Source organism: Carcharodon carcharias, chromosome 18, assembly GCF_017639515.1.
Source record: "Carcharodon carcharias isolate sCarCar2 chromosome 18, sCarCar2.pri, whole genome shotgun sequence".
Taxonomy (NCBI): Eukaryota; Metazoa; Chordata; class Chondrichthyes; order Lamniformes; family Lamnidae; genus Carcharodon; species Carcharodon carcharias.
Window position 1 is genome coordinate 38,065,578 of NC_054484.1, and position 25,192 is coordinate 38,090,769.

Here is a 25,192-nt window from a genome sequence, read left to right on the forward strand (position 1 = left end):
ATATTTCAGAATTCTCAAGGAGTTTTCATGGGGATTTCTTATGTACTTGATTATTTTTTCAGATATGAAAAATCAGTTAATGACAAGAATGAGGAAATTGTGAAATTAAAAAAAGAATTTCAAAATGAACAGTAAGTACTGTAGTTTATAACCTTTTTAAAGCATTTAATTTTTGAATATTGTTGGTAATTCTCCTGCTGTGAAAGTAAATGTGTTTGAATTTGCATAGTAATCCAGAGTGAATCTATACTCTTGACTAGGCTGGTTGAACTTTCGAGATTCAAGAGCCAGAAAAGAAAAAGCATAAATTAGGGTGGGGGTGGGAAAAGTGGAAGGTTTGTTAAGGAGCAAATAAAATAAATTCCCCCAAAATATATGCATTCATTATTAAAAGAATGAAGGCTTAATTTATCAGAGCTGAGAAACCAAATTTAAGACCCCTTTCTTCTTTGGTGTTGCAACATGGCCAAGAAGGACACTGGTTCTTATTGGACACCCAGCAGTAAAGTGACACTGAACTCAAAACATATAGATTAAATGGAGCAGAATGGAAGATAGGCTGCCTGTTTTGTGGTGGCTGATAAGTGTCCTTTGTTATTCTCAATTCCTCGTATTGAAACTGTGCACATAGGCAGGGCAGCTAAACAAAAGATTCAAAGAGCTGCATTTTTGCCATAACTGAGCTGTATGCAGTTGTCAAGTCACAAGTTGATCCATTCCTGCTCTAGACTAACAGTCCTAAAAGAATAAACAGAATGTTTCATCAGTAATGCTATATATTTCTAATTGACACTAGTGTAAAAGGCTTTTATAACTTGCACACCATTGGCCATGCCTTCAGCTGGGAAGATCCTAAATTCTGGAAATCCATCCCTAATCCCTAAACAGGAAAGCCTACTTCAATGGGGAAGAATGGATCTGGGCCGAATAAATTGTAGTGAGAAATTGGCAGGAAAAAGGATAGCTGAACAATGGACTATCTTCAGAGAAGTCAGGCACATTCAAGGTATATTCCCTCCAAAGGGAAAGGTAGGGCAAACAAATCCAGAGCCCCCTGGATGACAAAAGAGATAGAAATTAAGGTAAAGAAGAAAAAGTGTGCTTATGACAGATGTCAGGTAGGAAGTACAGTTGAGAACCTTGCTGAGTATAGAAGGTCCAGGGCAGGTGAAAGAGCAAGTAAGAGAAGCAAAGAGAGGGTATGAAAAGAGACTGGCAGCTAACATAAAAGGGAATCCCCAAGTCTTCTATAGGCATATAAAATGTAAAAGGGTGATAAAAGTAGGAGTGGGGCCAAAAAGGAAATTTACACATGGAGTCAGAGGGCATAGCTGAGGTATTAAATGAATACTTTGCATCTCTCCTTCCCAAGTGAGAGGTTGCTACCCAGGCCAAGGTGAAAGTAATTCAGACATTAGAAGGGTTTAAAATTGATAAGGAGCAGATATTGAATAGGCTCTCTGCCTTAAGTTGATAAGGCACCAGGACCAGATGAGTGCATCCAAGGATACTGAGGGAAGTGAGAATGGAAATTGCAGAGGCACTGGGCATAATCTCGCAGTCTTCCTTAGACTCTGACGTGGTGCCAGAGGACTGGAGAATTGCAAATATTGCACCCTTGTTCAAAAAAGTGTATAAGAGATAAGCCTAGCAACTACAGACCAGTCAATTTTACTTCCGTGGTGAAGTAACTTCTAGAAACAACAATTCAGGACAAAATTACAAATCACATGGACAAATGTGGGTTAATTAAGAAAAGTCAGCATAGATTTCTTAAAGGAAAATCGTGTTTAGCTAACTTGCTAGAGTTTTTTGAAAAGGTTACAGAGAGGGTTGATGAGGGCAGTGATGTTAATGTGGTGTACATGGACTTCGAAAAGGCATTTGATACAGTGCCACACAACAGACTTGTGAATGAAGTTAGCGCTCATGGAATAAAAGGACAGTAGCAACGTGGATATGAAACTGGCTAGTGACAGGAAATAGAGAATAGTGGTTAATGGATGTTTCTCGGACTGGAGAAAAGTTTGTAATGGAGTTCTGCAGGGGTTGGTGTTGGGACTCTTGCTTTTCCTGATATATATTGATGTCCTACACCTTGATTTACAGGGCATAATTTCAAAATGTGTGAATGATATAAAACTTGAAAGCATTGTGAACTGTGAAGAGGATAGTGTAGAACTTCAGAAAGATATAGACAAGTTGGCAGAATGGGTGGACAGGTGACGGATGAAGTTCAATACGAAGAAATGCAAGGTAAATCATTTTGGTAGGAAGAACATGGAGAGACAATATAAAATACAACTCTAAAGGGGTGCAGGAGCAGAGGGACCTGGGTGTATTTGTGCCATAATTCATTGAAGGTGGCAGGACAGGATGAGAGAGTGATTAATAAAGCACACAGTATCCTAGGCTTTATTAATAAGGGCATAGAGCAAGGAGGTTAGGTTGAACTTGTATAAGACGCTAGTACGGCCTCAGCTGGAGTATTGTGCCCAGTTCTGGGTGCAGTACTTTAGGAAGATGTGAAGGCATTGGAGAGAATGCAGAAAAGATTCACAAGAATGGTTCCAGGGATGAGGAACTTCAGTTATGAAGATAGATTGGAGATGTTGGGACTGTTTTCCTTAGAGAAAAGAAGGCTAAGAGGAGATTTGATAGAGGTATTCAGAATCTTGAGGAGTCTGGTCAGAGGAAATAAGGGGAAACTGTTCCCACTCATGAAAGGAGCGAGAACAAGAGGGAACAGATTTAAAGTAATTAGCTAAAGAACCAAAAGTGATGTGAGGAAAAACTTTTTCGTGCAGTGACTTGTTAAAGTCTGCAGTGCATTGCCTGAGAGTGTGCTGGAGGCTTGTTCAATCAAAGCAATCGGAAGGGAATTAGACTGTTACCTGAAAAAGAAGAATGTGCAGGATTACAGGGAGAAAGCAGGAGCATGGAACTAAGTGAATTGCTCATTCAGAGACCCTGTGTAGACACAATGGGCTGTATGGCCTCCTGCACTGTAACAACCCTGTGATTCTGTAATCCTCTCTACTTTTCTTTCCTCCTAAGGCACTTGTTAAAGCCTACCTCATTGTCTAAGCTTTTGGACTCTGCTCCAATATCTCCTTAGGTGTCTTGGTGTCAAGTTTTGTTTCATAATGTCACCTTTGAAGCACCTTGTGATGTGTTGAGCCGTTAAAGGTGCTATATAAATAGAAGAAGTTGGTATTGTCCTGCAATAACTGCGTACGCAATATCATTCACATGCGGTTTCAGAGCTGTAGATTGCATGAGGTATATCTGATGAAAGACAAGTTCAACTTCAAATAACAATAAGTTCAAATAACTTACGATTTAAATCCTAAAAAAGATGGAAACTGTCTTTTCACTGTGTTTCCCCAGTCTCTACACAAATATAATTAGAAATACTGGCTAAGTATGCAGTGTATCCAGCCAGTAGCTTTTTCTGTCAGAATCAGGCAGCTTTGTATAGGTTGCCAGACTGATCTCAAGTTGCAGACCCCTTATTAAAAGGAATTGAACTTCCTGAAACATATGGAACCTTCCTATAAGTGACATTATTAGGGAGGACTGGAGAGAAAGAGATCCAAGATGGGATTTGTGATATTCTAAGTAGTAAGGAGCACGTATTTCTAATAATTTTTGTTATGTATACATTGGAGGAGTACCACAAACATATAAGTACTTCTTTCAAACTTACCATTACTTTTAAGGTATGGGCCAGATTTTCTGACCTTTGGTAATGAATGATTAGTAGTACCACATATCTATGTGCATTCTGTTTTTTTTATAACCACAACACCCCAGCAAGCAGCTTTGCTTGTTGATACGCAGATCAGAGGGTCCGGCACAGAAGTTGATTGGCGGTGCTTCCAATTTTCCTGTCATCTAATCAATTTATACTTTTTCTCAAACCAGTAACAGATTACAGATGGTACAGAATTCAAATCTTTTAAGCTCCGCTTAAAAGCCTAAACCTCTAATTTGCCTAAGATTATCGGTGAACGTGATTGTATGTGTTACCGTACAATTGCTACCCCACAATTGGTAGAAAAAAGAGATTGTGTCATATTAAGATATTGTTCAATCATTTCACTTTATTTAAGGATGATCTAAAATATGTCATTTTACCTTGATATTTTCAGTGGAGTCCATGCAGCTTCATATCTGTCTGGTTGTGTGTAAATTAAATTATTAATATGGATGAAACTTCAATTTAACTTCATATCAGACTGATCTGTTTAACCTCTCATGTCTCTTGTGGCATCTGCCTTTGACAAGTTCAGCATTTGGGTTGCCTACATTTAGTTTGGGACAATAATCCGTTTATAAGCTTTGCAGCATACAATATTTTATGTACTCTTGGCATTTTCACAGAGAACAGTGGCGCCATGAAAAGCTCCAGCTGGAGGAAGAACTTGCAACTGCACAACAAAATGAAATAGAGAGTATGAGGAAAGCAATCAGTCAGGAGGTGAGAAACCTGGCCAGGCTTTCACAGATTTGTTGATGGGTACTTACTGATACTTCGATATTAATTTTTAATGCTGTCTCAGTCTCCATTTCAGCTTAAGTCAAGTATGTCAACAAAACATCAGAAGATGTAGTATTATGGCTTGAAAAACAGCTTTTGTTTCCATTTCTTGAAATTTAATCTCGAATTGAGTGGTAGCTGATCTGGTAGTTTTTGAATTTGTTGAAAATTATGAACAATATCATAGTTATTCCATCAGTAAACGATGTTTATGGGCAGCTTCTCTTCGACATTCTATTGCATGCAGCAAAACTTAACTATTTTGCATTATTCCAAAAAGGATAAGAAAAAGTATCATTGCTTTTATTCTTTCATTTGATGTCGACATCGCTGGCTATGCTAGCATTTATTGTCCATCCCTAATTGCCCTTGAGAAGGGCAATCAGAAGCCGCCTTCTTGAACCACTGCAGTCTGTGTGGTGTAGGCACACCCACAGTGCTGTTAGGAAGGAAGTTCTAGGATTTTGACCCAGTGACAGTGATATAGTTCCAAGTCAGGATGTTGTGTGGCTGGGAGGGGAAATTGCAGGTGGTGGTGTTCCTATGTATCAGCTGCCCTTATCCTTCTAGGTGGTAGAGTTCGCAGGTTTGGAAGGTGCTGCTGAAGGAGCCTAGGTGAGTTGCTGCAGTGCATCTTGTAGATGGTACATATTGCTGCCACTATGTGTCAGTGGTGGAAGGAGTGAAGGTTGAAGGTGGTGAATGGATTGCCAGTCGAGTGGGCTGCTTTGTCCTGGTTGGTGTCAAGCTTCTTGAGTGTTGCTGGAGCTGTACTCATCCCAGGCAATTGGAGATTACTTCACCATACTCCTGACCTGTGCCTTGCAGATTGTCAACAGGCTTTGGCAAGTCAGGAGATGAGATACTCACTGCAGAATTCCCAGCCTCTGACCTGCCCTTGTAGACACAGTATTTATATGGCTGGTCCAGTTCAGTTTCTGGTCAATCCCCAGGATGTTGATAATGGGGGATTCAGCAACGGTAATGCTATTGAATATCAAGAAGAGATGGTTATATTCTCTCTCGTTGGAGATGGCCATTGCCAGGCATTTGTGTGGCGCAAATGTTATTTGCGACTTACCAGCCCAAGCTTGAATAATATCCAGGTCTGATGAGACAGTAACTAGCCTGGTTGGGTTTGTTCTGCTTTTTGTATACAGGGCATACCTGGTCAATTTCCCATATTGCCAGGTAGATGCCTGTGTTGTAGCTGTACAAGAACAGCTTGGCTAATTCTGGAACACAAGCCTTCAGTGCCATTGCCGAAATATTGACAGGGCCCATAGGCTTTGCAGTATCCAATGCCTTCAGCCATTTCTCAATATCAGTTGGAGTGAATCAAATTGTCTGAAGACTGGCATCTGTGTGTGATGGGGACCTCCAGAGGAGGCCGAGATGGATCACCCACCTGGCACATCTGGCTGAAGATATTTACAAATGCTTCAGTCTTGTCAGCTGCACTGAAGTGCTGGGCTCCCCCATCAAAGAAGATGAGGGTGTTTGTGGAGCCTTCTCTTCCTTAGTTGTTTAATTGTCCACCATTCATGACTGTGTGGCAGGACTCCAGAACTTAGATCTGGTCTGTTGGTTGTGGGATCACTTGGGTCTATCTATCGCATGCTGCTTCCTCTGTTTGGCATGCAAGTAGTCCTGTGTTGTAGTTTCACCAGGTTGGCACCTCATTTGTATGTATGCCTGGTGCTGCTCCTGGCATGCCTTCCTTCACTCTTCATTGAACCTGCAGCTTGATAATGGTAGAGTGGGGCATATGCTAGGTCATGAGATTACAGATTGTTGTTGTATACAATTCTGCTGCTGCCGAGGACCCACAGCATCTCAGGGATGCCCAGTTTTGAGTTGCTAGATTTGTTTGTTTGAAGTCTATCCCATTTAGGACAGTGATCGTGCTATGATGGAGGCTATTCTCAGTGTGAAGTTGACACTTTGTTTCCACAAGGACTGTGTGATGATCACTCCTACCAATACTATCATAGACAGGTGTATCTGCGACAGTCAGATTGGTGTTGATGTGGTCAAGTAGGTTTTTCCCTCTTGCTGGCTCCCTCACATACCTACCACAGACCCAGTCTAGCAGCTGTGTCTTTTAGGACTCAGCCAGCTCAGTCAGTCATGCACTCTTGGTGATGGACATTGAAGTTCCCCACTCAGAGTATATTCTGTGTCCTTTAAAATGAAATGAATATCTATCAGGGCAAGTAATATGATTCTGTGCCTAAGTGTAATTTGTAATTATGTTCTTTATAAAAGTAGACTTGAGCTAAAGTTGAATTGAAGGAATACATACTGAAGAGATTATGTTTCTGTGGCAGAGTCTTTTGCTGGAGATGCGCAGAGATTTCTTGCTCAGGAACCTGAAGGATGCCCTGCTGGAGACAGAACATCAGCTGAGAATGCTTGGGGATAAGATGACGGGGTATATTTGTTTGATTTTAATGAATTCTACTGAAAGTTGTTTACTATTGACTCATAACTATAGGCTGTTTATATCATATTAACAAGGCGAATCTATGCCTCATTAAACTCTGTAGACTATGCACTCATCAAACTAACAAATGATTGTCAGAAATTTGGAGAGATGAGTTTTAAACAATCATTTTTTTAAAAATTTTGGTTGCTCAGAAGTAGCATTTTGTTTTTGGTTCCATTAAGAACCACTGGTTAGGCCGCACATAGAACATGTTTTTCTTAACACAATCCAAGGCAGCCAAGCTTTGCAAAGAGAGCCTCAAAGAGGTTTCGGCCCATTTTTTGCTTATTCAAAGAACTTAAAGTCTGTTTCGGCATGGGCCCCAGGCAGCTCTTTTTCTGCCTTTACCAAAATGCCCTCCAGTGCACTCTGTTGCATAATGTTTAAGAATATAAGAACTAGGAGTAGGAGTAGGCTATAGGGCCCCGTGAATCTGCTCTTCCATTTAATGCAATCAGGGCTGACCCTCAACGTTAAATTCTATTTTCCTACCCGCTCACCTTAGTTCCCTTAGTACCCAAAAGTCATGAGGACTCGAAACGTCAACTCTTTTCTTCTCCGCTGATGCTGCCAGACCTGCTGAGTTTTTCCAGGTAATTCTGTTTTTGTTTTGGATTTCCAGCATCCGCAGTTTTTTTGTTTTTATCTCTAATCATCTACTCTGTCAAGCCTTCTCAGAATCTTGTGTGTTGCAATGAGATCACCTTTCATCCTTCAAAACTAAAGTATAAGTCCATTCTACAAAACCTCTCCTCTCATTCCAGGAATCAATCTGGTTTCAGCCCCCGCTCTAAGGTAAGTATATCCTTACTTGGCAACAGAAACCAAAACAGTACGCACTGCTCCAAGTGTTGTCTCAGCACAGCTCAGTATAATTGTAGCAAGAACTCTTTATTCTTGTACTCCAATCCCTTTGCAATAAGGGCCAACATACTATTTTCCTTCTGATATTGCTTGCCGTATCTTCATGTTAACTTTCATATTTCTGGTATAAGGACACCAAAATCCCTCTGAACACCACTTGATAGTTTCTCAACATTTAAAAGATATTCTGTTTTTCTATTCTTCCTACCAAAGTGAATAGCCCCACATTCCCCCATGTTATACTGCATCGGCCACCTTTTTGCCTGCTCACTTAACTGTATGTTTTAGCAGGCTCTTTGTGTCCTCTTCAAAGTTTACTTTCCTATCTAACTTTGTATTGTCAGCAATATGAAACAGGCTTGAAAAACGGATGCAGCACCAGTGAGATTCTAGGCTGAATGTTTACATTGTACACATATACTAAAATTGCAGGCAGATTGCTGACCCATCACAGATACAGGCTGCTATAAACAAGTGGGAAGCTGTTGCTGCTGATCTCAGAAGCAAAATTGAATACACAAAGGTATGTCTAAATTTTACTACCTTTTCTTTGCTTTGAAGAGTATTGTATCATAATTTTGTAAATAAACCTGAACTAAATTAATAACTTGAGTCTATTCAAACTGTCACTAAAATATATCTATGAATTTCATCCTTATTTTAATACATTTTTCCTTTTATGAAAAGCCTTGCACTGTGTTGCTATGGTGTTGCAAGTTAAGCAAATAGTAGGTTGCATAAGCAGACCCTCATCTCTTACCAAAATTACCTCACACATGTCTGTATTGAAATTTGTTTGCCGTTTACATGCCCATTCTGTAAGTTTATTAAGGTCTTTTTGGAATTTACTGCAGTCCTCCTCAGTATTAACTGTCCCTCCCAATTTGGTGTCATCTGCAAATTTAGAAATTGGGCCCTTGATTCCAAAGTTTAAATTGTTGATATAAATCGTGAACAACAGTGGTCACATCAATGATCCTTGTGAGATCCCACTTTCCACCTTCTGAATTGCTTCCCTTTACTCCTACTCGCTGCCATTTGTCTTGAATCCAGATAGCTATGCATTTTACTTTTGATCACCTTAGTTACCCATCACATTCAGTCCATTCCTAAAGTTAAACCTTCTCTATGTTTTTCTTTGAAGATTATGATCTGGGCACTTTCACTCCACAAAGCCTCTCCTGTTGCCACAACATAGATGTGTAGGGGGAGAATTGGGAATTAATAAAATAAAAAAAATTGCAGGCTTATAAGGAAAGAACAGGAAACTAATTGAATAGCTCCTTCAAAGAGCTGGCATAGGAATGATGGATGGGATGAGTAGCCTTGTTTTGTGCTCCCTGATTCTGTGAAGACTGCTGTTGAGATATATTTGTGGTTTGCTTTGAAGCCAAGTTGGCTTCATTTGAAGACCTCAGATCAAAGCAGTTCTTTGCTATTACACATGCAAACAAATTATCAAACAATTTTCCAATCCTGACAGAATGTGAACACCAGCTTTGTTGTCTTTTTTTTTTCTTTTGATACTTAGCGTACAAACCAGATAGCTTGGTTCCAAGGACAACTCTGGAGTATCTGGCAAGCCTTTTTAAGCATTTAACAAAGGGATATGATGGAATTTCTGATATAATTAAATTGTGCATATGAGTAATTATTTCAGTACAGCAAATAATTAGGAAAGCAAATAACACATTAGTCTTTATTGCAAGGAAATCGGAGTGTAAGAGTAAGGAATTATTGCAATTATGTAGGACTTCATTGAGACCACACCTGAAATACCCTGAATAGTTTTGGCCTCCTTAACTAAGGAACAATCTACTTGCCTTGGAGCGAGTGCATTGAAGGTTCACTAGATTGATTTCTTGGAATGAGAGGGTTGTCCTTTGAGAAGATGTTGAGTAGAATGGGCCTATAGTCTGAAGTTTAAAAGAAAGGTATGTGACCACATTGAAATGTATAAAATTCTTAGGCTTGTTAGAGTAGATGCTCAGAGGCTAATTGTCCTGGGTGGAGAGTCTAGAACTATGACTTATTCTCAGGATAAGGATTTGGCCATTTCAGACTGTTGAACAGAAATCTCTTCACTTGAGAGGTTTGCAAATCTTTGGAATTCTCTCTTCCTGAGGGCTGTGGGTGCTCCATCATTGAATATATTGAAGTGTGAGATTGATAAATGTTTGAACACTGAGGGAATCGAGGGGTATGGGCATAAGGTGGAAAAGTGAAGTTGTGATAGAAAATCCATGACCTTATTGAATGACAGTAAGTTAAAGCCTACTCCTGCTTCTATCTCTTACATTTGTATGCATTGACAGTACTCAACCTATCGACTTAATAGACTTAGTCCAATCCCCTTCCAACCTAGCTTATTTTTATTCTTCCATCTCAGGAACAATAGAATTAATTCTGGTGTTCTTCTCACTAACATCAATTGGGATCAGTAGTTAATTCAATACAAACCAGGATCAGATTTAAAAGCCCCCCTGGACTGTAAGACTTAAGTACACACTAAACAGTGCTGATATTCACTCATGATAACCTAGTATTTGAAGCAAGTTAGTTTCCAAAGGAGAAGGTGATACTAAGCAGTGATTATTAACTGAATTTATTCTCCTTCGTTGTTTAGGCAAACTTCAACAAACATATCTATCTGATCAAGAACGGAGCCAAACTTAGTAATCTTCCTGCACTCAGCAATCCTGAACCTCCAACCCCACTCGCTTTGCGCGTTCTGGTAAGTAGATTGTTTTCTCTGTGCAGTAGAATTTGGATAAGTGGATACTTATGTTCACTGCATTTATATTGGAAACAAACTGGAAAGATACAAGTTCAAAAGTGGTGTTGGCAACATAAAGAACAGGAAAACATGAACAAATGAGATAGAAAGATCTGTTGGAATTTCTGTTTAGCTCTTAAGAAACAGAAGAAAACATAGTCGTACACCTTCAACATTTGTGTTAATATAACCTGTATTCACATTAGATCCATCCAAAGTTTCTCTTGAACCAATATAACTAAATATCTACATCCAGATTTTTTTTCCCATTATATTTGATTTGTTTTAGGGGAAACCTTAGGAATGTTAGTAATATAAAGAACTATTTTGGAATGTTCATTTTCATTGTGGCCACATTTTTTGGAGAAATTTCTTTCAGCTCAAGTTAACGATTTACCTGCACTTTCTAAATCAAAACCTCAAAAATTGGATATTGAGCCCTAACATAATTGATTTGATGGGTATAAATGTGTGTTTTAAGGTAGATAGCAATTTTGATTGGATAAAAAGAAACTGGTGAAAATGTAATGACTACATTTCAGATATAATATTTTATTATACTTGTGAAGCTCCACCATTACTTCAAAAGAAGGAAATGCCATTGGGTTTGGAAAGAACCCAAAAACAATGTAATCAGAAAGAGTTTATTTCCATGCTGCTCCCCTTTCCTGAAGGTGATCGTTCATGCTTGAGATATTGTTGTACGATGGCTAACAGCTCTTTGCTAATGTGGACAACTGGTGTCTTACTGATTAAATATTTGTCAGGCTATTGAAAGCTGGGGACTATCAGACACACATGCACGCACCCTGCGTGCATACCCCACATAAACCTTTGACATTTTTCTTCTATTTTATCCACAGCAGTTGGGGCCCATTATAATCACTATCCTAGCTGAGCGCAAGCATGGCATTAAAATTGGGACCTTTATGCCCTGTATAATTCGGTATCACACAATTGGTGCACTTACCCAACAACTTGCAAGACACCCCACATTTACAATCTATTTCACTATTTAGATCTATTGACTTCCTTAGGTTCCATTTTGGTATCTCATTCAAGCAGTCATACATTTTATGAAAGCATAGAGAGAGAGTAGTGAGAAGTGGAAACTATTTGACTATGAGAGACATTATATGCAATATCTAAACCTCACCTCACTAATGTGCATAACAACAGCACTTTCCATCAAGGGTAACAATCGGATTATTAACGCTGGCTGTCTTAGCTCCTCCCTAGGTCAGGGATGATATCATCAAATTTAGTACCCCCACTACTAGCCATTGCTGAGAATAGCTGAGGAGTATAGACCATGAATTAAACTTAATCTGTATGGCTCAGCTACAACACTGCCTTTATCAATTAGTATTCAAGAAGATCTTGAAAATTGTTAATAGGGAACCTGGAAAGAAAGCTTAATATTGAAAATATTCCACACCTACCTACAACTTTATCTGTGTGGTATATTTAAATTCTGTTTGTAGAAATCTGGAAGGAAAACAAGCTCTCGGTATTTACCAGGATCCCAGCATTCTCTACAAATGCATGCTGCAACCACAACTGCTGCTACCACTGCCACTGCAACATCCAGCCTGTTACAAGAGTGTAGAAACAGGTAGGTATAAAACCAATTGCAAGTTTATTTGGTACTGATGTCTTAATGGAGTTAATCTCGTTACCATTGAACAATAATAGATTATAGCATACGAGCATCTCCAGTAGGCCACTGATTTGAATAAATTGGAAATGGTACGCTGATTATCATCAACCTCCTACTGTTGAAATCTCGCTTTCTTCCAGAATTGGATATCATCTGAAAAATGTGCTACTTGTTCCATTTTGACTTTCTTTCGTCTACAATGATATTTATATTGTTTCATCAGTTTCAGAACCCTAAACCAGATATGATTGAATGAAATCTACATAGCTGTCCATAGTACTGGTAATTTCAAAACTATTCCGTTAATCATCACCTCCGAACTATGTCACGTAGGCTTCCCCAATGGCTAAGCAAGATTATCCAATAAGTCCATGTAGATTCTAGGCTCCATTGCCATTAAATATTGAGTTTGGAGATCTCAGTTCGTGTTAGAGATATTACAGTTGTCTTTCTTGGTCCTGGATTAAGCTGGAGTAAACAGGTCAGGGATCCATTCATTATTGATAACCAATGATCCTTTCTAGAATTGTGTGCAGTAGTTAGGTACATAGTGTTTGACTCCACTATGTTGCCTTCTGTGGTAAAATAGTCTCCCAACAGATGAGGCATTGGAAAGTACTCATGATGCAATAACCCAAGAAGTTAACAATTCTAGGGTGAAGGGGGAGAAAATTGGTGAAAAAAGAAAGGTTGAAATCTTTGTCCGTTTCTAAACTGGCATGGAAAATAGAATCATTAGATTCAGCATTTTGTTTTCTTCCAATAGCAATAAATTTGATATAATTAATTCAACCATCATTAATTCAGTTATCATTACTTCCTCACTTCTTCCCTGAATTGTGTATGGTAGGACAGCAACTAAATGATGCATGTGAAACAGTGTTTTCTTGCTTTCATTGTAACTGAGAAATCTTGTTTCATATATCAAAATGTCAGTATTTTTTAAAACTGAGCATATGATATGGTGAAATTATTTAAAATTTATTAAATTTTTTATTTCACACTTTGACACCAATGTATCACATTATTTAGGAATGAGCCGTTAACAGTGAAAATTTAAGATACACATACAAAACTGGCAGACATGTAAATCCATTGAAACTGTTCTATAACATCATGATGCAATTCAGCATCATGATCACCTGTCACCTTAGAAAGTATTGTCATGAAAACATAAGCAGGCTGGGGGACATGTGGCAGATGAAATTTAATGCAGAAAAGTGTGAAGTGACATAAAGTGAAATGATAGGTAGGGGGAACACCACCACCTGCAAGTTGCCCCCTAAATCACACACCATCCTGACTTGGAACTATATCGCCATTCCATCACTGTCACTGGGTCAAAACCCTGGAGTTCCCTTCCTAGCAGCACTGTTAGTGTACCTACACCATGTGGACTGCAGCGGCTCAAGAAGGCAGCTCACCACCATCTCCTCAAGAGCAATTAGGTATGGACAAGAAATACTGGCCTAGTTAGCGACACCTACACCCCATGAACACATTTTTTTTAAATTGGTAGGAAGAATGGGAAAGGCAATATAACTAAAGGGTACGATTCCAAAGTGGGTGAGGAGCAGAGAGAACTAGGGGTATATTCACAAACCATTGAATATGGCAAGGCAAGTGGAGAGAGGTTAAAAAGGTTTATAGGATTCTAGACTTTATAAATAGAGGCATAGAATACAAAAGCAAGGAAGCTATGATAAACTTTTATAAACAATGGTTCGGCTTCAACTGGAGTATTGTGTTCAATTCTGGGCACTGTGCTTTAGGAAGGATGTAAAGGCTTTAGGGAGGGTTCAGAAAAGATTTACAGAAATGGTTCCAGAGATGAGAGACTTCGGTTACCTGGATGGATTGGAGAAGCTGGGGTTGTTCTCCTTAGGAAAGAGAAGGTTGAGGGGAGATTTGATAGAGTTGCTCAAGATTATGAGGAGTCTAGATAGAGAGAAATTATTCCCATTGGCAGCAGGGTTGAGAACCAGAAGATATAGATTTAAGATGATTGGCAAAAGAACAAAAGGCGACATGGGGAAAAAGTTTACACAGGAAGCAGATCTGGAATGCACGCCTGAGAATGTGGTGGAGGCAGATTCACTTGTGGCTTTCAAAAGGAATTAGATTAACACCTGAAAAGGAAACATTTGTAAAGCTAAGAAGAAAGGGCAGGAGAGTTGGATTAGCTAAATTGCTGTTGCAGAGAGCTAGCACAGTCTCGATGGGCCAAATAGTCTGCTTCAGTCCTGCACCAGATCTAGGATTCTATACCTCCCAGCTAGTATGCATGTCCCTAAATCCTGTTTAATCCATCTAATTCAAATAGTCTATAAACATGGACAGTCTAATCCCTTCATTATCCTAGATCTCAATCAAATCTCCACACGGTCTACAATTTTCTAAAGTAAGAAGTAAACTAAGCCAATTTGGTAACTAAGGATTTTTAAGCCTTTTATCAGTCTAGTAACTTCCCACTCAACCTTTTTTCTGGTTTCTATGTCACCAATCATGTAAGGGAACCAAGGCCGGACACAGTATTCTAGATGGCATCTAATCATGGTTTTGTAAAGCAGTGGTGTAGTGCTTTTTGTTTTTTATTGGATTATCCCAACAGTACATAATAATACTTTGTTTTTACTATGGCCTTGCAGCACCAACTTGTACCTCAAGAAGTTCATGTACTTAACACCGAGGATACTTTCTCACTCAAGTCTTAAACCTTGAACCTGGCACAGCAAATACATGCATAATATACTTGTATGTATATTAAGTAGCATTTGCCAGACATGGGCCCATTCTTCCATTCTGTCTAGTCCTTATTGTATTTTTTCCCTCACCTATGGTTCTAATACCTAGCTAAATCTTTGTATAGCATGCAAACTTGCAAACAGTTTTCCCCAATGCCTTGTACTAAATCATTAATAAAAATTGTAAAGAGTATCATTTGAAATACTGATTCTTGCAGATACCCACTAGTAGCAGATCCTACACTGAACCACTGCCATTAATAACAATTTTCTGTCTTTGAAAATGGAGTTTGTACCCAACCTACAATCTGCCCAGCATTTCAACAGTGTTCTACTGTATTTTGTAACCAAGTGTGTAATACCTTGTCAAAAAGTTTTTTTTAAATTCAATTATATAGGGCTGAATCTTGCCTATGTCGGGTGGGCTGGGTGAGAGCGGGCAGGGGCAGGCGCGGAGCCAGTCGCCACCCGCGATTGGCTGCACGCCACCATTTTACTTGGGTGGGCCAATTAAGGCCCGCCCAGCATAACGAGCAGCTGGTACCGCTCAGTGCCACCTGTGCAGGCAGGGGGAGGAGGGAGAGTCGGGGCCTGCGTTCTTTCGTACATGCGCACAAAAGAGCGCAGCAATCTCCCTGAGGCACAGAGCTACCTCGGAGATTAAGTTGATAAGTTTTGTTATAAATAAAGTAAAAAATTATTTAAATATGTCCCCTTATATGACATGTTTGAGTGTGTAGCAAAATTTATTAAATTATTTTATAAAACCTTCAGGAAACCTCATCCTGCTCGTGGATGAGGTTTCCTGAAAAACGCGAAGGCCGCATGGGCTCTTCGCCTGCTCGTCAACCTTAAGGTTGGACGGGCAGCGTTCTTAACAAGTTTAATTACTTTTTTAATGACCTTAATAGGCTGTTGACAGTTCGGCCAGTGCGCGCCCACCGAACGAAAGATCGAAATGACGTCAGGACGCACATCCGACGTCATCTCACGTCATTTTACACGTCAGCATGTCGGGCCCGCCCCCACACGCCAACGGCAATATCTGGCCATAACGTCAACCAGGCTACCTACCTTGTCCACAAACCTCGTAACGTCCTCAAAAAATTCAACTAATCTTCGAACAGTTTCCAGAAGTCACGTTGAGTTCTCTACTTTCTGTCAATATGGTCATTAGAGTATTTCTAATGATCCCTTCAAGCAACTTCCCTACATCCATAGTTAAGCTAACCAGTCTGTAATTTCCTGGTTCTGCCTTGTTACTCTTAATGGATATTGGCACCATATGGCCTTTCTCAGGACCATGGGAACAATCTCAGACTATTGTTAGCTATTAAATATATGAGCAATTTGAACACTGCTCCCCTTGTTTTAGCACCTTTGTGTGAATATTATAATGACCAGCAGTCCAATCTGTTTTGAGACATTTATTTTATTCAAGACTACGCCCACATCTACTTTGACACTTTCAGTTTTAGAGTCACCTGTGCACTGCACTATTAGGAACTGAATATCATCCACTGGAGTGAAGACTGATACAAAGTAGTCATTTCAAATCTTTCTTATTCTGGAATTCATCTTCACTTCCCCGGAGGAATCTCTCAAAAGCCTTGTGCAGTTATTAACGACCCTTTGACTTCTGATCAATAACCCCTAATAATATTACATTGTTCATGGGCACTTTTTCAGTGCAAGGCACCTTTTACTTTTTTGCACAGGCATGGTATTTAACAATGATCAAGCCATGTGTGGTACCTTTCCAGGCTGCTGTGTAGCCATGCGTGCAGGTACATTGATACTAATTTAGCTGAAAAGGATTTTACTGTTCCTACTACAGTCAAAAGAAAAAAAGACTTGCATTTATACAGCAATTTTCATGACCACTGGATGCCTCAATTTTCAAGACCAATAAAGTACTTTTGAAGTATTGTAATGTAGGAAATGTGGCAGTGAGCTCCTACAAACAACAGTGTGATAATGACCAAATAATCTGTTTTTGTGATGCTGTTGAGGAATAAATGTCGGCCAGGACAGCAGAGATAATTCCACTGCTTTTCTTTGAAATACTGCCCTGGGATCTTTTACTTCTGCCTCAGTTTAACATCTCATCCAAATGACAACAACTCCAACCGTGTAGCACTCCCTCAGTACTGCACTGAATTGTGAGCCTTGATTTTGTGCTCAGGTCTTGGAACATAAGAACTAGGAGCAGGATTAGGCAATTCAGCCCCTCGAGCCTGCCCCGCCATTCAATACAATCATTTCGGCCTCAACTCCAACTTCCCGCCCTCTCCCCATAAGCTTTCAACCCATTACTAATTAAAAATCTGTCTGTCCCCTTCTTAAATTTATTCAGCATCCCGGCATCTGCTACACTCTGAGCTAGTGAATTCCACAGATAAAATGGGACTTGAACCCAGAACTTTGTTATACACATCTTCAGCAGTTAACTTTTAGCTGCTCTGTTCGCAGATTTTGATGCCTTTACTGTTCTTCTGAAATGTATTTTCTTTTAGCCAATAAGGGTACTGACATGTCCTTGCATATAATCAGTTAACCACTTTGGTTTTGTTTTACCATTTACCCTTCTTTTACTCTAGGGGCATGGATTCCCTTTGCATTTGATTGATCTTAAATGTATTCCATTTTTCTACTGCGTTGATAATTTTCCCCATCAGTAAAATTACTCAGTTGACCTGAATCTGGTTACTGTCATCTTTATAAATTTAGTCCAGATCTGGAACTAGCATTACTTTTTTGTCAACTTCCATTGAATCTAATGATATTGTACTCACTGTTGCTTAGCTATTTGATACTGTATCAGGGTTGCCACAAAGACCTAAATCAAGTACCTGATTATACCTAATTTCCTCATCAATGCATTGTGTTAGGAAACACATGTTATCCAGAAATCTGTCAGCTGCCCTGTCCTCAGTATTGCAAAGCCTGCCTATGGACCAACTAATCCCTAGGAAAATTAAAATCCCCCATTCTTCAGGCACTTCTGGATTTAAATGACTGCAAGTGTAGTGGTTTCTATTTCCTTTAGCCTTCACTATCCCCCATATAAGAGACACAAAAGAGGATAAATCTATTCTTTGTTTCTGAATATGTCTGCAAGACAACGGTGAGTAACGTTGAGGTAATATTGCTCTTGGAGGCATTAGGCATATCCCTGAAATAATCAAATACATTTCCTGGAGACAGATGCATAATAGTGTACAGGGGGAAATAAATGGGGTGTAAGAAAGGCACCGCAATAATTGTGAGTGACTTTAATCTACATGTAGATTGGGCGAATCAGATTGGCAAAGATAGCTTGGAAAATGAATTCATAGAATGTATTTAGGACAATTTCTTAGAGCAGTACGTTCCAAAGCTAACCAGGGAGCAGTCTAATCTAGATCTGATAATGTGCATTGAGACAAGATTAATCAGTAATCTCATAGTAAAGAGCCTCTTGGCTACAGCAATCAGAAAAAGATAGAATTTCACATTCAGTTTAAAGAACAAGTGTGGGTCTAAGGCTAGTGTTTTAAATCTAAATAAAGGTAATTATAGGGGTATGAAGGCAGAGTTGGCTAAAGTAAACTGGGAATCTAAGTAAAAAGGTAAGACATTAGAGATGTAGTGGAAGATTTTTAAGGAGATTTTTAATAACTCTCAGCAAAGATTTATCCCAATAAGAAGGAAAGAGCCTTTCAGAAGGATGCATCACCATGGCTAAATAAAGAAGTTAAGGATAATATCAAGTTGAAAGAAACACTCTACAATTCTGCGAAAATTAGTGGCAGGTCAGAAAATTGGACAAATTTGAAGAACCAGCAAAGAATGGTGGAAAAAAAAAATATAAAGAGGGAGAAAGTAGAGTATATGAGAAACCTAGCTAGAAATATAAAAATAGATAGCAAGAGTTTCTACAAGTACTTAAATAGGAAAATAGCAACTAAAGTGAGTGTTGATCCTCTAGATAGTTAGTGGGCAATTAATAAATGAAAACAAGGAAATGATAAATGCATTAACAGGTATTTTGTATCTGTCTTCACTGTAGAAGACTTAGAAAACTTGCCAAAGATACTTGAAAATCAAGATGCTGAGAGGCTGTTTCCCCTTCTGGGAGAGTCTAGGACCAGAGGGCATAATCTCAGAGTAAGGGGTCACCCATTTAAGACAGAGATGAGGAGGAATTTCTTCTTTGAGGGCTGTTAACCTGTGGAATTCTTTACCACAGAGGGCTGTTGAGGCTGGGTTGTTAAGTATATTCAAGGTTGAGATAGACAGATTTTTTTATATTTGTTGACGGGATATGGGCTTCGCTGGCTGGGCCAGCATTTATTGCCCATCCCTAGCTGCCCTTGAGAAGGTGGTGGTGAGCTGCCTTCTTGAGCCACTGCAGTCCATGTGGTGTAGGTACACCCACAGTGCTGTTAGGAAGGGAAAAGGGAGTTCCAGGATTTTGACCCAGTGACAGTGAAGGAAATCAAGGACTATGGGGAAAATAGAGATGAGGATTATCAGATCGGCCATGATCTCATTGAATGGCGGAGCAGACTCAATGGATCAACTGGCTTACTTCTGCTCCCACGTCTTATGGTCATATCAAGAGGTGAAATGGAGGGAGGAACTTAAAACAGCCACCTTCACCAAGGAAATTGTATTGGGAAAACTACTGGATCTAAAGACTGACAACTCCTCAGGACCTGATGACCTGCACCTTAGGGTCCTAAAAGGTATGGCGGCAGGAATAGTAGAGGCATTGCTTATAATCTTCCAAAATTCTTTAGATTCTGGAAGGGTCCCAGCAGATTGGAAAATAGTGAAGGTAACACCATCATTCAAGAAAGGAGGGAGACAGAAAGCAGAAAGCTGTAGGTCAGTTAGCCTAACATCTGTCTTTGAGAAATTGCTAGAATCCATTATTAAGGAGGTAACAGCAGGATACTTAAAGAATCATGGGATCAGGCAGAGCCAACATGGTTTTGTGAAAGGGAAATCGTGTTTATCTAATTTACCAGAGTTCTCTGAGAAAATAACAAACAAAGTGAATAAAGGGGAACCTGTAGATATGCTGCACTTGGATTTCCAAAAGGCTTTTTATAATGTGCACAGCAAAGGTTTCTACACAAAAAAGAATATATGGTGTAAGCGCTATAATAAGGATAAAGGACTGGTTAGCTAACAGGAAGAAGAGTAGGGATAAATGGGTCTTTATTGGGTTGGCAAGCTGTAACTAGTAGTCTGCCATAGGGATCAGTGCTGGGGCCTCACTATTTACAATCTATAACAATGACTTGGATGGAGGGCCCAAATGTAAGGTAGCTAAATTTGCTGATGACACCAAGATAGGTAGGAAAGTAAGTTGTCAAGAGGTAAATAATCTACAAAGGGATATACGTAAGTTAAATGGGTTGGCAAAAATTTGGTAGATGAGGTATAATGTGGGAAATAGTAATCGTGACCATTTTGGCAGGAAAAATAGAAAAGCAGTACACTATTTAAATGGAGAGAGATTCCAGAAATCAGTGATACAGAGGGATCTGGTATCCTGGTACATGAATAACAAAAAGTTAGTAGGCAGATGCAGCAAGTGATTAGAAAGGCAAGTGGAATGTTGGCGTTTATTGCAAGAGAATGGGATACAAAAGTAGATGTTTTACTAAAGCTGTACAGTGCCTTGGTGAGACCAAGAAGCACTTGTGTACAGTTTTGGCCTCCTTATTTGAAGAAGGACATAATTACATTTGAAGCCGTTCAGAAAGGGTTCACTTGCCTCATTGCTGGGATGAAGGAGTAATCTTACGAAGAAAGATTGAACAGCTTCGGCCTTTATCTATTGGAGTTTGGAAGGAATAAGCGGTGATCTTATTGAAACATATAAGATCCTGAGGGGACTTGATAGGGTGGATAGCAGGAAGATGTTTCCTCTTCTGGGGGAATCTAGAACTAGAGGACACCATTTAAAAGTAAGAGGTTTCCCTTTTAAGATGGAGATGAGAATTTTTTTTTGAGGGTTGTTAAACTGTGGAATTCTCTTCCTCAGAGAACAGTGGGGGCTGGGTCAGTGAATTTATTTAAGGCTGAGTTAGATAATATTTTGATAATCAAGGAGTATGATGGGCAGACAGCAAAGTGGAGTTGAGATCACAATCATATTGGCTGTGATCTTATCGAATGGTGGAGCAGGCTCAAAAGGCTGAATGGCCTACTCCTACTCCTAAGTTCTATGTTTCTATGAATCAGCACTAATTTTTCAACTCTCAGGTCTCAGTTCAAGTTCAACAATTGGTATGAGTCACGTTTCTCTGTCAGCTGTGGTCATTTGGTAGTACAGAACTTGACTATTGCTGAAAAAAAGAGACTCATTGAAGCTTTTCATCTTGCACTCATCAGGACACTTCACAAGAATACCAAATAAGGGGAAAACACCAATTTATACTGTATGAGAAGAGAGTGCTGATTGATTGGCAAGTGGACTTGGAATATAACTAGAGTCTCATATAGTATAAATTGTTTTCCCCTATATTGGTATTGTTGTGAAGTATCCTAATGAGTGCAAGATGAAAAGCTTTGACATGTCTCTTTTTTTTCAGCAATACTCAAGTTCCAAAGTGGAATGAATTTAGACAGTCCTTCCTAGTTTTTAGCTTGTTTAACTTCACAACCTAAATTGGTAGTAAATTAACAGTGCTACTCAGCAAAGGCTATAATGATGCATGGTATGGGAAGGGAAAATTATTACTTTAATCTGGTAGGAGCTTTGATATTTAAATTAGATGCCATGGTCTGGAAATGTGGCTGTGTAATTTTTTTGTGGGGGGGGTGGGGGGTGTAAACAGCTTTCAAAGTCTCCACTGTGGTGATAAGAAAGGATAAGCTCATTACAAATTGAAACGTGCGTCCGCCATATTATTAAAGGCCAAAAAATCAGCATGCAGTGCACATGCCTGAAATAGGCATTAGGCCCTTTGCGTTTGCAAATAAGAGGCCTACCACTTACTAGTTTTGAGGCCAGCTTTGCAAGATTGGTTTGCCCTGAGGCAGTTGGTGCCAGCTGCACTCAGAAAAGCCAGGTCTATCAGCAGACAACAGGCAGTCCTTAATGGGACCGTCTATCAGGTGACAACCAATAAGGGATGGTTTTATAATATACTTAGCTGAAGGAGTGCTCAATCTGACACCAAGCTCAAAGAACGCGGGCTGCTGCCGCCCACTATGTCGTGCCCTGCCTTCCACCCAATCTCCACACCTACCGAACACCACTGTCTATCCTCTGTAATGGCTCAATTCCTTGATTGTCCCTCCTTCATCCCTTATCTGCAGACTGCTGCTGATCTTGCCCCTGCTCAATCTTCAGTCCCGCTTCATCTGCAAACTGCAAGTTGCTGTCCGCAGCTTGCTGGCTCAATGTTAGTAATGCCCATGGGCCAATATCGGGTGAACATTGGAATGATTACCTGCATAAAATGGGCATATCTTGAATTGCTGGACCATTGTTGTATAGCATTGCATAATTGCATGTCACTTTTCTTACAGATCGGAATTAAGCAGTTTTGTTGATCAAGGCCAAATTGAACAGGAATTATGGATAGGAATTGAAAATCAAAAAGCCTCTAAGCAGTTTGTACAGCAGCAGGTATAAAATGAAATCAGATATTGATTGTATTTCTATAATATCGTTATAGAAATAACTGATGTACAATACATTGTATTCTAATTAGGTGACTAACTGATATTTGATTGTTTTAAATGCACTTCTTTGGAGCAGGCAATCAACATGTTTAAAAATAATTTTTAAAATGAGTAGGGTCTTCAAGGTGAAGACTCAGGTAAGTGCATTTCAGTGTGGTGCTGCCTCTTACGCCACTAAGGTCTGCACTAATTTAAGCTGATCTCTGGGGACAGCAGCAAGGGACTGCAATTGGTCTCAGAGTCCCTGGTAGGGGACAGGAAAATCAGCCTCAATCCCTGCTGCTGATTGTCATCCAATGATCCAAGTTCAAAAATGTACATGTTCACATCAGGTGAGCATGGTATTCGGTTTATGGTAAAGTGGTCTTACAGCACTTTTTGGATTGTATGGGTAAAAGTTTCTTTTGTATGGTGGTGCCAGGTGGGTGGGATTGCATCCTCTGCCTGTTATGGGAACCACACGATATTCAGTTTCATCTACTTTAATAGAATTGGACATCTGGCAGGACGTGTAGTGGGCAGGCCATGCATGTACCATACAGTTTGCTCCAACACCCAAGATTAATTTCTACCCAATATGTGAATAATGGCCACTTTGGCAGATTACTGAAGAACTGTGTGTCTCTGTTGAGTTGTCCTACAGAATGAGGACTGCCTTCAGAAAAGATGGGGAGTAAAATAAGGGAAAACTGCAAAAGGAAAGAAGAATGGCAGAATTTAAATCATTGCCCTTGATTACTTCACACAACATGTCTGAATAACATCCCTAACAATTAAACAAATTCCATCCCTGACTTCAAGGGCAGCAGAAATATCTTAAGTATGTTACAAAGCAGTCCTGGTCCGGATCTAGAATTAAAATTTGAAGTGCTCGTAGCCTGAATTTCTAAATATGTTAAAGCCAAAGATTCATAACATTATGATCCATTGTAATTTTATGCTTTTGTACTCAAGAGTATTGAAGAAGACCCTTGCGTCATTTGCCATGAGGAACTAGTTCCCCCAAAGGATTGCTATGAGCTGGAATGTAAACATGTTTTCCACAAAAAGGTGGGTATGCATTTATAGCAGTTTCTCTGATCTTTTTGTTGAGTACTGATTGTTATCTAGACCTCCAATAACTTATATCACAGATCTATAAGTAAAAGAGCATGTTTATTTAATTTATACTTACTTCAAAAATTCAAAGGCTGAAATAACCACCTCCTCCAAGACATTCATCCGAGACCAGGTACTAATATTGTTTGTTGTTGGTATAAGTACATGAATTTCCCATTGTTTCACCTCAGATCATACCACAAACAACATAATGGGAAATTACTAGTGTTGCTACTCAAATAGGTAACAGTTGGATGATTATTCAGTATATCTTGCACAACTGGGAGATCTAAAATTCTTTTAGTGTCTGTTTGTGGACAGGTATGTTTTCATAATTTATGTCCCACTGTCATACAATTGATAGTATTACATGCATAGACTTTTTAATTTGAATTTGTTGAAGTTAGAAATTTTATACACCCAGTCAAATTTGTTGCAATTTTGATTGCATTACATGTTTAAAATGTACTGTTTACTTTATAACTAAGCAACTGCAGAATTCTCTGAGAAGGACTTTGAAATCTACCTCCAACCTTTATAAAACATTTGCTTTTCAACCAATCTACATTGCTTAAGTATCACAAAATGAGCACTACCCAACTAAGCATTATGCACAATGTCAGGTCTCTTAATTCTTATGTTCACCAAACTATTGGCTTGTGCACACCTCAGCTAATTAAGAAATAATGTTGTTGGTTAAATATCTGTGGTTTAAAAATAAACTTTAAAATTAGAAAAGTGATTTTTTTTTTTATTCGTTCATGGTATGTGAGTGTCACTGGCAAGGTAATTCTTCATTTGTTGCCCACCCCTGATTGCCCCTGAACTGAGTGGCTTGTTAGGCCATTTCAGAGGACAATTAAGAGTCAACCACATTGCTGCGGTATGGAGTCACATGTAGGCCAGAAGAGGTAAGGAAGGCAGATTTCCTTCCCTAAAGGATATTAATGATGGGTTTTTGCAACAATCTATGTCATGGGAGACTAGCTTCATATTCCAAATTTAGTAATTGAATTTAAATTCCACCAGCTGCCATGCTGGGATTTGAACCCATGTCCCCAGAGCATTAGCCTGGGCCTCTGGATTATTAGTCCAGCGACATTACCACTACGCCACTATCTCCTGCCTTGATGGGGGTAATTATTCTTCAACTGGGAAAATAAGGAATCCAATTTAAAAAGTTCAACTTTGATTAAAACCAAAAACTACACCAGCACAAATGTAAAATCCTAATCTATTGTGCATAACACCATGGTAACTTTTTTCTGAACTAACTTTATCATCTTGAAATCTGCTATCTCCATCAGTGCATCATTCAAGCATTGTTCAA

At 39.3% G+C, this 25,192-nt stretch overlaps 1 protein-coding gene across 6 annotated transcripts in view; it reads left to right on the top strand.

Annotated features, from left to right (window-relative positions):
* Positions 1-25,192, top strand: part of LOC121290638 (E3 ubiquitin-protein ligase DZIP3-like) — a 126,836-nt gene that overhangs the window by 96,932 nt on the left and 4,712 nt on the right. For all 6 annotated transcript variants that reach the window (XM_041211342.1, XM_041211346.1, XM_041211347.1 and 3 more), the window contains 8 exons: positions 63-131; positions 4,387-4,483; positions 6,874-6,977; positions 8,328-8,418; positions 10,522-10,629; positions 12,156-12,286; positions 22,609-22,708; positions 23,719-23,814. In XM_041211342.1, coding sequence (XP_041067276.1) covers positions 63-131; positions 4,387-4,483; positions 6,874-6,977; positions 8,328-8,418; positions 10,522-10,629; positions 12,156-12,286; positions 22,609-22,708; positions 23,719-23,814 — 796 coding nt within the window. The remainder of the gene's footprint in view (positions 1-62; positions 132-4,386; positions 4,484-6,873; positions 6,978-8,327; positions 8,419-10,521; positions 10,630-12,155; positions 12,287-22,608; positions 22,709-23,718; positions 23,815-25,192) is intronic.